Source organism: Scylla paramamosain, chromosome 11 (genome assembly GCF_035594125.1).
Source record: "Scylla paramamosain isolate STU-SP2022 chromosome 11, ASM3559412v1, whole genome shotgun sequence".
NCBI classification, from domain to species: domain Eukaryota; kingdom Metazoa; phylum Arthropoda; class Malacostraca; order Decapoda; family Portunidae; genus Scylla; species Scylla paramamosain.
Window position 1 is genome coordinate 23,526,483 of NC_087161.1, and position 13,674 is coordinate 23,540,156.

The 13,674-nt window shown below is 39.2% G+C and overlaps 1 protein-coding gene across 4 annotated transcripts in view; it reads left to right on the plus strand.

The window, feature by feature from the left end:
- LOC135105087 (iron-sulfur clusters transporter ABCB7, mitochondrial-like) overlaps positions 1–13,674 on the plus strand; it is a 34,724-nt gene that overhangs the window by 14,532 nt on the left and 6,518 nt on the right. The window contains exons 1-10 of one of the 4 annotated variants that reach the window (XM_064013035.1): positions 316–490; positions 5,834–6,040; positions 6,639–6,831; positions 7,529–7,797; positions 9,213–9,389; positions 9,671–9,845; positions 10,936–11,093; positions 11,330–11,493; positions 11,930–12,059; positions 12,462–12,605. In XM_064013035.1, the coding sequence (XP_063869105.1) occupies positions 323–490; positions 5,834–6,040; positions 6,639–6,831; positions 7,529–7,797; positions 9,213–9,389; positions 9,671–9,845; positions 10,936–11,093; positions 11,330–11,493; positions 11,930–12,059; positions 12,462–12,605 (1,785 nt within the window). In that variant the 5' untranslated portion in view covers positions 316–322. Of the gene's footprint in view, positions 1–315; positions 491–2,076; positions 2,198–3,266; positions 3,430–5,833; positions 6,041–6,638; positions 6,832–7,528; positions 7,798–9,212; positions 9,390–9,670; positions 9,846–10,935; positions 11,094–11,329; positions 11,494–11,929; positions 12,060–12,461; positions 12,606–13,674 lie in introns of those variants that run through there. The other 3 variants (XM_064013038.1, XM_064013036.1, XM_064013037.1) reach the window with 3 other exon arrangements.

A 13,674-nucleotide genomic window follows, 5' to 3' on the forward strand; every position in this document is an offset into this window, starting at 1 on the left:
TCAGAGTACTCAGGCTAATTATAGGCGTCTCCTCTCTTCTTTACTGGAATAGATTTTTCTCGGTAGTTTTGTTTCATCGAACATATGACTGAAATTTAGAAAATTATGTAATAGTTTACATATTCTAGGAGATATATAATGCAGAATCATGTTTAGGTAAGAAATTTTGAGGTAAAATCAGTATTCACTTGGATATCGAGCTTCTGTCTGCTACATATAGCGTTTGTCTGCAATGTAATGCATCAGGTTCCTAATGCATGATTTTGAAAGATCCGCGGGGATGACGTCATGAAGGAAAACAAAGGTATTCTTCCGCGAGGTGATGGCGGCTCGGCTGGCAGGAACAGGGCAGCACTCCGGGAATAATTTGGCGAGAACGTGTGTACTGAGAGGAATATTTAAATCCTTCACCACTCATGGGATAAATAAAGAGCTTGAGCACACAGCCAGGAGGATTATTACGCCATCAAGCTTTACCATACAAAATAAGGTATGATGTGAGAACAGTGCTGCTCACGCGGTGCATTATCACCTTATCCCCTGGCAGGTAGGCGTGGCACAGACCAGGGATTATGGTATTGGGTAACGGTGGGTGTAGGGAAAGGGCGTGTGTTATGCAGGGGCAGGCAGAGGTTGCATGAAGAAGAGGTGACGGTGCTGGGACGGGTCAGCTGATCGGGAGTTGCGTCATCGCCGGCTATAGTGTTGCAGCCGCGGCCTTCCGTCTTTTGTTCCTTAGTATTCCGGTCACGCTGTTGTCACTTCACGTGGTGGGACTAATTGCGGTCATGACCTGATTAGTACCAGCATATCAATGGGAAAAAGTTTACCCTAGGGACTTACGATATGTTAGATTTTGATTCTTCAAGTGTTGGCAATGAAAACGGGTCCTATGTACACTTAGAAGCTTGTAAGATAGACAAATTTAGAATATCAAGTGCTAGGGAAATAAGTCAAATCATGAGATAAAAGCCAACATGACCAGAATGCCCATGACTATTTTCTGTAGGAGCTACTGTTGTGCAGATCACTACAGATACTGGTGGAAAATTCCACATCCAATTATTTGAGCACATGCTTCCGACATGTAGTGACTTGTAGATATCTTTACATTTAATTATGTGAGCCCTCTAGTGCGCATACCAACATGGTGTGGCAGTGAAACCATCAGTGGTGATTATCTAAACTCTCTTCTTGGCCTTATTATTTTATTAATTTATTGTATTTTTTTTTATTCGTGAATGTTGGCTGATTATTCTAGCTTATTATTAGCTTGTCTAGCTTATTATAATACATGTGTGGTACCTAGGAGAGAATATCCAATGATCATTGCTCTATTTGTGTGTCTTTGTTATATGACACACATGTTGGATGGTGGGAGCTGTGGTATGTAACCCCAATAAACAAAGAAGCAATAAGACAGTCATGGATCTGCAATTGGTCATGGTTTTTAACTTGTAACATCTAATGAGCTGGACTAGTTAGACCAATTGACCTAAGAGTGTAACACTTGGGGATGATAGGTGGAAATAGGTAGGTATATTTCATATAGGGACTGCCATGTGTAAGCCTGGTCGCTTCTTGCAGCTTCCCTTATTTCTTCTGTTCCTATGTTCTTACAAAACATAGTTTGACACCATTCCTCTCCATAGCATACACCCACCACATTGAAACTTATCACATCTACTGTTTCAAAATAAATATATAGAACAGAGAAAGGGTTCAGTGTGCATGTGACATCATTGTAGTGACAGCAGACAGTGCATTATTTTCTCATTGCTTTATTTTTGTTCAGTGACACTTTAAACTTTAATGGTGAAAGTAATTTTCCTTCATTTGTAGAATTTGTAAAATTTGTAGAAGGTTTTTGGTGCTAATATTGATTGTAATGAATTTAAATATGCAATTATTCTTAAAATGTAACTACTGAATTTAGGACAGCTTTTGTTCAGTGAATAGTTTCCTGTAAGAGAGTATTCCTTTCAGAGGATGGTGTATATAGGAGTCTGAAAATAGGAAAGACAACAATCCTGCAGCTGTTCAGGGATGGCAGAGGTCAAGGGAAAGCCCACTGGTCGGTGTGGGAGGGCATGGAGACACAGGAAGAGAAGGAGGCAAGCTAGAGAAGAAGGCAACATTCCACTTGTTGTTGATGCTGATTTAGTGTTTCTACGCCTCAGTCAGTGGCTGAGAGAAGGTAACAGAAACTTCTCCCATGCACAGCTGAGACCAGCCGTGTTTGCTGACACTGGCAGAGGTCTGATGGCCACACGTGCAGTGCAACCTGGGGAGGTGTTAGTCAGCATCCCTGAAGAAGTGTTAATAACAAGCAGTAAAGTGATACAAGATGCTGTGTTGTGGAGAGCATTGCATAAATCTCACATAAAGTTAAAAGCAATGGACTTATTAGCCTTGTTTCTGCTGTATCATAAATTCCTTGGGGAGAAGTCACAGTGGAAAGCATACTTAGATAGCCTTCCCAGAGAGTATTCAGTCCCAGCATACTGCAGTCAGGAGGAGACCAATGTCCTCCCTGAAATTCTGAAAATGTACAAATTGAAACAAGATGAAAACATAAGTCAGTGTTATTCAAGCATTCAAATTGTCACTTCAGCCAGTGCATATCTCCAGTCCTTGTTCTGCTCACTTTGTATTGATCAAGTCAGATGGAGCTGGTTTACTGTTAATACAAGAGCAGTTTACTTGAGGAATCAAAATCCATCTGGTATAGTAATTGGAGATGATACTTGTGCTTTGGCACCCTATCTTGACCTGTTAAACCACACTCACATGGCTGAGATGGAGGCAGATCTCAATCCTGTCAACAGGTGTTATGAAATAGTAACTCACGTTTCCTACAACAAATACGATCAGGTTTTTATAAACTATGGCCCACATGATAACCTGAAGTTGTATGTGGAGTATGGGTTCATCTTACCACAGAATCCTCACAACCATATTCCAGTGACCCTGTCAGAAGTGGTGTCTGTGGCCAAAATAGCGCTGGGAAATGAGGACAGTAGTAATATGCATAGTAAGGTTCAGCTTATTTGTTTGTATGATTTAGACAAGAACCTTGGAGTGAATATAGAGGGTCCCACATGGAGTCTGGAAGCTGCTGTCACAATTTGCCTCATGCCCTTACAGCAGCTAACCCGTGGATGGCAGCTGGTGTGTGAAGATGTGGCAGATGTTGGCCACAGGGTGGAAGTGTTGAGTTGTCTGAGGTGCTTGATGCAACAGAAGATGCAGCAACTGGAAGACTGTGTTAAGGACATGGTGAAGCTCAGCCATAAGTCAACTGCTGCCATTATGGCAGAGGCTCTTGTGGAGCAATGGTGCACCACTCTAAGGAGTGCCATGAGGAAGCATGACACTAGTGTTGAGGGGACTGAATGACAAGGAGTCATGGATGAGTTTTACAAGGCAGTAAGAAGACACTTTGTTTAGTTTAAATCAAAATAGCTGTTATCTCCATCTGAATGTGACATCACATTAAACTATTTTAATTTTTTACAGTAAGGATGCATATTTAATTTTTATTTTGGTTATATTGATTTCTAATACAACCATTCATTTCCCTCTTGTGGATGGTGTAGGAAGTTTATCACCCAGTGGGAGACAGTAATTGAAGTCAATTGGTCTAAGTGCAGGTTAATGTATGGCAACAGTCCAATAGAATATTAATTTTGTAATTATTATCTGTTATTGAATGCTCATTTTATTGCTTAACTTTAATCCACACACGTTTTTCACATCTCTTCTTTGAATGAGGTTTTAAGTGCCTTACAGAATCATATACTATACTGTATGCACAAATAGATTCAATGCACTTAACATTTTGTATATGCATACTATGTATAGTAGGGTATGCAACAATGCACATTCATTATATACCTGCAATAATGCACTGCAATTTTAACATATTTAATTGGAATAATGAACCAAAACTGGCATAACAAACTCACCACTTATGCAAGCACTGGAATTTTAATAAAAAAAATAATCGGAATAACGAACTGAAACTCCCAAGACTAACTCACCAGCTGTGTGAGCTGTTGCTCACCTATCTGCTGCCTGTCCTTTCCTCCCTTTTTTCCTTTCCTCTCCATTCTTTTGTTTTGTCAGACCTCCCCCCCTGTCACCTCCCCTCTCCCTTATCCCCCTTATCTGTCAGAGATAAGAGATAATGGACTGAAACCTCTCTCTCTCTCTCTCTCTCTCTCTCTCTCTCTCTCTCTCTCTCTCTCTCTCTCTCTCTCTCTCTCTCTCTCTCTCTCTCTCTCTCTCATTTTATGTCATTTTGCTTCATCCTTTCTCACTCTCTCACTCATATACATAATTCCATTTGCATTCTCACTCAGTCTCTTTCTATTTAGCAATCCTTAGGATTGTTCGTACTTTCACAGACTTTCAGAAAGAGAGAGAGAGAGAGAGAGAGAGAGAGAGAGAGAGAGAGAGAGAGAGAGAGAGAGAGAGAGAGAGAGAGAGAGAGAGAGAGCTCTGACTGAGGCAAGATTTACTGTATTAATACACATGATGCTGACCTATACTTGTCAAAGCAGTGCGAAATTCGGGGTGATAATGTGTGAAACTCGGGATGGTAAGAATTTAGGACTAGGCACAAAACTCCAGAGGGTACTGTATTTGTTGTTATCTCAAATGCAGTAGTGCAAGTGCACTCATTTTGATGCATATTTTTTTTTTTTTTTTTTTTTTTTGAGATATGGATTATTTTATATTGTTTTCTTGTTCCTTGGAACCAAATAATCTTTTTTCATAGGTTCTTCAGCTACCATAATGAACGCTATATTAGAACAAATCATATTCGTTGTTGCGTACCCTACTGTATTGACCATTTTTATATTTTATATATTTAGAAAATACAAATATCCTATTGCTGGAGGTAAAGTACAGTCATATGTTGTTATTGTTATAAGCCTGTATCAGAAGTACATTTTGGGATACTTATCAGTCAAACATCTACCACAAAGTCAGGCTTGAATTTGTTTGCCATGACAGCTGTGATTTATGTGTGACTAAACCTCCATTGAGCTTTTACAATGTTTTATTGGCCTATCCACCATCCCTGTCATTTTCTTGATAAGAATGACTAACTGCAGATTAACATTACTGTTTGTGTGAATAAACCCAATCTCCTGAAATTATTAATTTTGTTTTGCTGTTTTTTTGACCAAAAGTGCAGGTAAGCTGCTCCGCAAAAAAGAGATGGCTATGTTTTAAAGTGGGTTTGTTATGTGCAGGCTGCATATTAGTGATTAATTGTCAGCCTTCTGAGGAAAATAACAAGATGGCACTACTCATCAGGCTAATTCTGACAAATATTTAGTGATACATGCATGCCTAAACTAATATTACTGCGAAAAAAAAGTACGAGTAGAACTGACTGTATGATGGAAAATAAATACATAAAGTAGAGAGTGGAATTGCTTACCATCCCAGGCTTATAAGGTTTTCTTTACATTCTTTAATTCCTGATCTCTTAACTTATTTTCAGCTCTCCTTATATACATTCTAGCCATTTTATGGTACTTCAAACACCAAATATACTACTCTTGTGTCTTTCATTTGTGCTTTCATTAATGTTGCTACTTTTATTTTCATGAAATTCCTCAGTTAGTTTATATTTTCTGTTAAGATTTTCTTCCATATCCTACACTTAAATAGTGATTGAAAGAATCTTGTATGATCTATTTTAGAACTTCAGAATCTTATTAAAAGTGGATTGACTTATTAATGTATCTATGATGGTCAGTTACATAGAGGAGCAGTGGCACTGTATTTAGTCTGATGGATCTTTTATACACCACAGGTTGGACTGAGCACTGCACAATGGGGAAGGCATCCTGGTCCCCTGGGTGGAAGGTTTCAAGCAGGAAAACTCCACCAGAGGTTGGGTGTACGGAACTGCTTCCATCCCGGTGCCTCAGCCCTGAGCCGGGATTATGTAGGAGTGTCAGCAAAGGATGTCACTGGCCGGGAAATGCTGCGAGCTCTGGCCACTTATGTTTGGCCCAAAGTGAGTCTTGTGGCAAGAGTGGAATACTAATGGATATAGGTATGATGATGACAGTAGTGTATTGTAATTATATTCCATATTAATTAGATACCATCAGTTAAGATGTTTTAATACAAATATCTTCCACTGTGGCACTCCCATAATCATACCTACTGTGTCCTTATTGCTATTTGCATAGAGTAATTAGATTTCAAGGCACAAAGATTTAGTTAGATTCTATGCTGAAATTTTATATAAATATAGGTTTTAATGAAGAAAATAGTGAAATGAAGGAGTGAGAAAAGATGAAGAGTAAAGGATTCAGAGAGTTATTCAGAGGTTCTGATAGGAGAGAAAGGCCATTTATGTGGTGGAAAAGATGGTTAAGGAGTGATTGTGTGAGTGAGGCACTAGTAGAGTGCTTGAACAGGCAGAGAGGGAGAGGTAGAGTTTCTGCTGTGGTAACCATCTTGGGAGATGAGCCAAGAGGGATTGAAGCATCAGAAAGAGTGAGTGGGTTTCATGTAAATTTACTCTAATAATTTTTCCCACAAGAAACTTTGAAGCAAAGATGTTATATAAATGTGTTTGTGTGAATTATGTTTGTTACTGTGTACAGGGCAACACTAGAGTGAAGGCACGCGTGACCACTGCACTAGGTCTGCTGGTTGGGGCAAAGATCCTCAATGTGCAAGTTCCGTTCATCTTCAAGGATGCTGTCAACTACCTCAATGAACACACTGGGGATCTCCTAGCACTCTCTGACCCAGCTTCCACTGTTGCCACAACTGCCTTCTCCCTTATGATTGCCTGTAAGTGGCCTTCCAGTGCTTTGTGTCCCAGACTTTCTCATTTTTAGTATTCCAATAATTTTTTTTCTTATGATCATGTGGATCAGAGAGCAGTAGTCAGCTTGAACTGTTTTGTTTTCTCAAACCATTAGGATATTTGTTACTTTAACTTTTTCTTATATGGATAGAAAAATGGCCAAGAGACAACCAAAATAAGAATAAATTCTGCCTCTCAAAAATAAACAATTTAAGAATTGCAAAACTATATGGTAGTTCAGTTTTGGAAGTATTTAAATACTCTCCTTTTGAAAGGATTTAAGTCATGAGAAAATGGAAAGCTGTTGTCAATGAATTAGCGACCTAGAGATTAACTAGTGAAGAGGGTGAGTTTTACAAGGCTTGTAAATTCTACCCCCTATGAGTTGTTGCTTGCATGCCAAATATTGCCATGTGCTTGAAAGAGATTTTTTCATGGAAACAAATTTATGTCAGAGTACTTGAATATCCCAGAGACTGTTAGTGTTGTTGAGCCTCATTTGATTGCATGTACATGTACAGCCAAAAATTCTGCTTCATTGAGGTCAAACAGCATAAGTATAAATTCTTTTCACAAAGTATAACTTAAACCTTGCTAGACTCCTGCCTTTGTATACTTGTCTCTGCCACCGTACCACCACACCACTAAAGTTACTTTATTGACGTCCCAGTGTGTCAACAGATGGCATCGCCCGCACAGGAGCTGCAGGCTTCAATGAGCTCCGCAATGCCGTGTTTGCCAAAGTTGCTCAGGACTCCATCCGCAAGATTGCCAAGAATGTCTTCCTGCATTTGCATAACCTTGACCTCAACTTCCACCTGAGCCGGCAGACTGGAGCTCTTTCTAAGGCCATTGACCGTGGCAGCCGAGGTATCAACTTTGTCATGTCGGCTCTTGTGTTCAATGTGGTACCAACCATCTTTGAAGTGAGCCTAGTGGCTGGAATTTTGGTGAGTTGTACACATCACATTCTTATTACAGTAAAATCCCTCTTATCCGGCATCAACGGGACTGCCGACATACCGGATACTTGAATAGAAGTGAAATTATGTCCACAACCACCACCCTACACTCACGCATCTTACCATAATAAAGATCAGCTGATCTGATCAGCTGCTTAAGTGTAAGCACAACATGCTTCCTCTTTTCTACAACTTTAGGCATGATGAAAGCGTCAGGCGATAAACAGTGCACACGCGGGACTGAGTCACTGAGTAAACACAGTGCATTGGGCCGCGGGTGGTGCGAAGCAGTGCGCTCTGGTGGTGAGGGGACAAAGTATGCCTCGCGCGGGAATTTTAATCGATTTTATGAGTACACATTGATTTTTTATTGATTTTAAGGCTCGGGGAAAAATGTGCCGGATACTTGAATGCCGGATGAGAGGGATTTTACTGTATATTTATTTTCATGGATTCTGTTTTCTTACTAGTATGCATTTTCTCTCTTGAGAGAGAAGCATTAGTTTCATAATATATAAAGATAATTTATATATTGATTTAAAATTATGATCTATAAAACAAATAAAAAAATGCCAGGTCTTAGATAACTGTACCTCTGGACTGCACATGGAACATTGGCCTGCTGCACAACTCCAAAGTTGGAGTGCCTGTGGTCATACTCATTGATGTTCACTTGGTAACTAGTCTCCACATGATTAACCAACAAACTAACTAAACCAAGCTATACAAAAATAAATTATTTTACTATCCAAATTATGTAGCCTGCACAATAAACTAGCAAGATCAGGCTACTTACCAGTAAGAACTCTTTCCTCACAAACATTAGAGACAAAATTTTAGTATGTACAAACAAAGGTGTCCAAGCCCAAAATTTGTGTGTAAGGATAATTCACATGTATGCCAAGTGGTAGCAGCAGGATATTAAGATGCAGGAGTCCTGATCAATAGCAGCTTCATACTGCCTGTTCCTACATGGGTTCAATGAATGAGTGTTGTACAGTTAATTTTTGTTATTTTTGTTCTTATTGTTGGGTGTTAAACGAAAGAGGAGTGGTAACCCATTCTCTCATATTCTCAATACACCATTATCTCCTGTTTTTAATATTCCACCATCATCAATCATCCCCACTTCCTATCAGTAATTTGTTTTACCAGTCCATACATGCCAGCTGTGTCCCCTCATCAAGTTAAGATTAGAGATCTTATTTTTGTTACCTTTATAAACTGATATGCAGTCTGGCAGTTTCAAAACAGTGGTGTATAAACATTTCAGATTTGCATTAGCTTATTGATATTTGTATTTCATCTGATAATACATTATTTTTTTTTATCAACTTAATTTCAAAGTAATTTTTGTCTTCATAATCTTCATTTCTCTTGATGGCTATATAAATGACTTGCAGGCCTACAAGTGTGGCTGGGAGTTTGCTGGTGTGACAGTGGGCTGCATTGGTGCTTATGCTGCCTTCACCCTTGGCATCACCCAGTGGCGCACAAAGTTCAGAGTGGACATGAACAAAGCAGAGAATGAGGCTGGAAACAGAGCCATTGACTCACTCATTAATTATGAGACTGTGAAGGTGAGGTGTTGATTACCAAGGATTGACTGATAACTAATAGCTGTTGTGAACAATATTGATGTATACTTACTAGCAATTGATGTTTTCTTCCACAAAATTACTTGTAAAATTAGAGTGCATCACTATTGCATATCTGGCATAGTGCATTATATGCTGACAATACAGCACTTGTGTGTAAGTGTTATACAGTTGCAGTGGCTGGTGTCCAACCACCTGCATCTTTTTTGTGAGGATCTAAGAAGTGGTACTGGTTATATTTGTTACTCATTGTCTCATTTCAGTATTTCAACAATGAACAATTTGAAGCTGACCAATATGACAAATATCTCAAGAAGTATGAATTGGCTTCCCTTAAGACTTCTACCTCCCTTGCTCTCCTCAACTGGGGCCAAAATGCCATATTCAGCATGGGCCTGTCGGCCATGATGATTCTGGCTACACGGGAGATCATTGCAGGTGTGTCTCATGATGATGATGGATTTCCTTCTTGTTATTCTATATTTCTTAGTCCATCAAATATTCATTTATATCCTTTTCTCAAGCAACTTTCATTCAATAATTTTATTGTGATAGGAAAGGTAGCAGCAATACTTCAACTGGTATCTGTCTTGTCTGTTGATTAACTGCATATTATACTAGAATGGAGTGCAGTTGATAATACATTGTATGAATGACACAATCCTGAAAGTCTTGATGGAAACCTCTTTCACATTTGGTACAGTCAACTGATGACTTCAGGTGTGTGGAAGAGGATGGATCTATTAAGGCTGTTCCACTCTGGTTGTGATGCCATGTAAGCCATCCTGTGCAGTGGATGTATGCAAGCTGTACTTGCTATATGAGTGTTCACACTGGAATATATGTCTGTTAACAAGTTTCAGACTCAGAGTTGTTTTCATTCTCTGTTTCTTGGATGACGAGGGGGGAGTAGGACTTATTAATGTTGACTGTAGCTATGAACAAGGAGAAAAGTAAGTCGGTACATGAAAAAAGAAACATGAATAGTCTAAAGTTTGGTGAATATCATCTCGTTCAAAAGCTGGTCATATCATACAAGCACAGCTATTTTTGCAACTCCTCAATTACTTGTTCCATCCTGCAATGGGCCTTCTGACAGTTGGCCACGTTCAAGTGCACGTGACAGACTGACATCTAATGGGGTGTATCACAGGGTGTTTGGGTGTGAGTCCCAAAGTGGCCATTACACATGCATGAGCAAAGCTATGCCAGGAAAAACCATGGATCAGGTGATTGGGTAAGCAATGCAGGCATTGCTTGCATAACTTCATTGGCAGTGTCAACACAAACAGAATAACCCAGTGTCAACACATACAGAATAACCCCACATAGCATTGCATTGCAAGCATAGCATGGTTAGTGTAGCATCACAACCAGTGTGAAATGACCTTCATGGAGTCATCTGGGCCTTAATGTGAAGAGGCTGTCAATCAGTACAAAACTTTCAGGTTTCCATCACAAGCTTTCAGTGAGAGTGTAATTAATAACAGTATGACCAAGTTCTTAAGAAGTTTTCTTTTATATGCAGGGAACCTAACTGTTGGAGATCTGGTAATGGTGAATGGCTTATTATTTCAACTATCTCTGCCCCTTAATTTTCTGGGGTCTGTGTATCGGGAGGTGCGCCAGGCCCTCATCGACATGCAAACCATGTTCACACTCCTCCAGCAGGCTCCCACTATCACGGTAAAGAGGTTCATATATATATATATATATATATATATATATATATATATATATATATATATATATATATATATATATATATATATATATATATATATATATATATATATATATATATAATGTGAAACTATTTGTATGGGGAAAACATTACAAGATTGATAAAAGAAATGTATTAATAGTAAATTAAAACCTGTACTTCTTATTGACCTCAATTCTCATGACCCACATATCAACAGAATGCTGAGAATGCCCGGCAGCTGCAAGTGAGCCCCCACCAGGCTGCCATCACCTTCAATAATGTCCACTTTGAGTACAATGCAGGGTTTCCCATTTTCAAAGATCTCAGTTTTACTGTTCCCACTGGGAAAAAGATAGCCATTGTAGGAGGTTCTGGCAGTGGGTGAGTATAGTAAGAGTGAAGCAGATTGTTATATGTAGATAAAACTAATGAGAAGGGACAATAATAGATGACTTAAGCATTGAGAAGCAAGCTTCAAAGCATATAGGGAAATTTTATTAAAAGGTGTTGAGACTCTAGGAAAATTATTATTATGAAACAGTAATGATACATTGTATGGTGACAAAATCCAGAAAATGTTTAGATTTTGGAAAGATCAATTGATTGATTAAAATAACATATGCTGGTGAGAGAGAGGTTAATGTATGTGAATAAGTGTTATTAATTTGTTTATGTAAAATTAATGTATTTTCTTTTGATGTACTTTTTTTTTCTTTCATGAATATTTCTTTGTGTAAAACAACAAATTGTCATATTAGAGAGAGAAGGAAATCTAATAATTTCTGCAGTTTCACTGACTTCACTTGCCCACTTACAGAAAGTCAACCATTGTACGGCTGTTGTATCGCTTCTATGAGCCTCAGAAGGGCAGTATCACCATCAATGACCAAGATATTGCACTTGTGGATGTGGAGAGTCTCAGGAAAGCTATTGCTGTTGTTCCTCAGGTATTGCAATGCAGTGTGTATGAGTCATACATATGTTGTTGTTAGATTATGTTTGGGTGTGCCGTTACAATGAGTCATGTGGTCAGATGTTTATGGGAATGTTTGTAAATTTATGTGTCTGGGTTATCCTTTTCTTTTTCTTAATTTTTTTCTCAACTATAGTATTTGAATACGAGTATGTAAGAGAGGTGTAAGAGGAAATGAGATTTGAGCATCCAAGGAGGAAATGCAAGAACAAGAAAATAAGACTTTTTGAGGGAGTTCTTAGGAATAGATGTCATATAGAATGATAGGTTTCCAAAAGAAACCAGGTTGCTTTATAATCAATATTGATTTAGAGTATTTGTCACTCTTAGAAATTCACATGATTTTACTTCATTTTTATTTGTTTTTCCTTCTCAGGACTGTGTACTTTTCCATGACACCATAGAGTACAACTTGCACTATGGGGACCTGACCAAGGATGTGGCTGAGGTACAGAGGGTGGCCCGTCTCACCCAGCTCCATGATGCCATTTCCAGCTGGGCCAAGGGCTACAGAACTCAGGTGGGTCACCTATTTGTACCTTCTCTTACTTTGTTGTAAACTATAGTAAACTGTAATGTCCAGTGGCTTAATGTTTTCTTTTTTTTCTCCTCCCTATAAGTGACACTGGCCAAGGGGGGGGGGAAGGGTTGCTGAGATGCCAGTCCCCGAATAGGGTCCAAAGTGGTAGTCAAAAATTGAAGGATAAGGGTCTTGAAACCTCCCTCTTGAAAGAATTCAAGTCATAGGAAGGTGGAAATACAGAAGCAGGCAGGGAGTTTCAGACTTTACCAGAGAAAAGTATGAATGATTGAGAATACTGGTTAACACTTGCATTAGAGAGATGGACAGAATAGGGGTGAGAGAAAGAAGAAAATCTTGTGCAGTGAGGCCACAGGAGGAGGGGAGGCATGCAGTTAGCAAGACCAGAAGAGCAGTTAGCATGAAAATAGCGGTAGAAGACAGCTAGAGATGCAACAATGCGGTGATGAGAAAGAGATTAAAGACAGACAGTTAGAGGGGAGGAGTTGAGGAGACAAAAAACTTTTGATTCCACCCTGTCTAAAAGAGCAGTATGAGTGGAACACCCCCAGACATATGAAGCATACTCCAGAGTTAGCAGCTGGGGGGTTTGAGAAAAACTGGTGGAGATGTCTCAGAACACCTAACTTCATTGAAGCTGTTTTAGCTAGAGATGAGATGTGAAGTTTCCAGTTTAGACTATAAGAAAAGGACAGACTGAGGATGTTCAGTGTAGAAGAGGGGGACAGTTGAGTGTCATTGAAGAAGAGGAGAGAGTTGTCTGGAAGGTTGTGTCAAGTTGATAGATGGAGGAATTGAGTTTATGAGGCATTGAACAATACCAAGTTTACTCTGCCCCAATCAGAAATTTTAGAGAGATCAGAAGTCAGGCATTCTGTGGCTTCCTCGTGTGAACTGTTTACTTCCTGAAGGATCGGATGTCTAGGAAAAGACATAGAAAAGTGTAGGGTGGTATCATCAGCGTAGGAGTGGATAGTTTGGTTTAGAAAATCATTGATGAATAATAGGAAGAGAGTGGGTGACAGGACAGAACCCTGAGAAACACCAC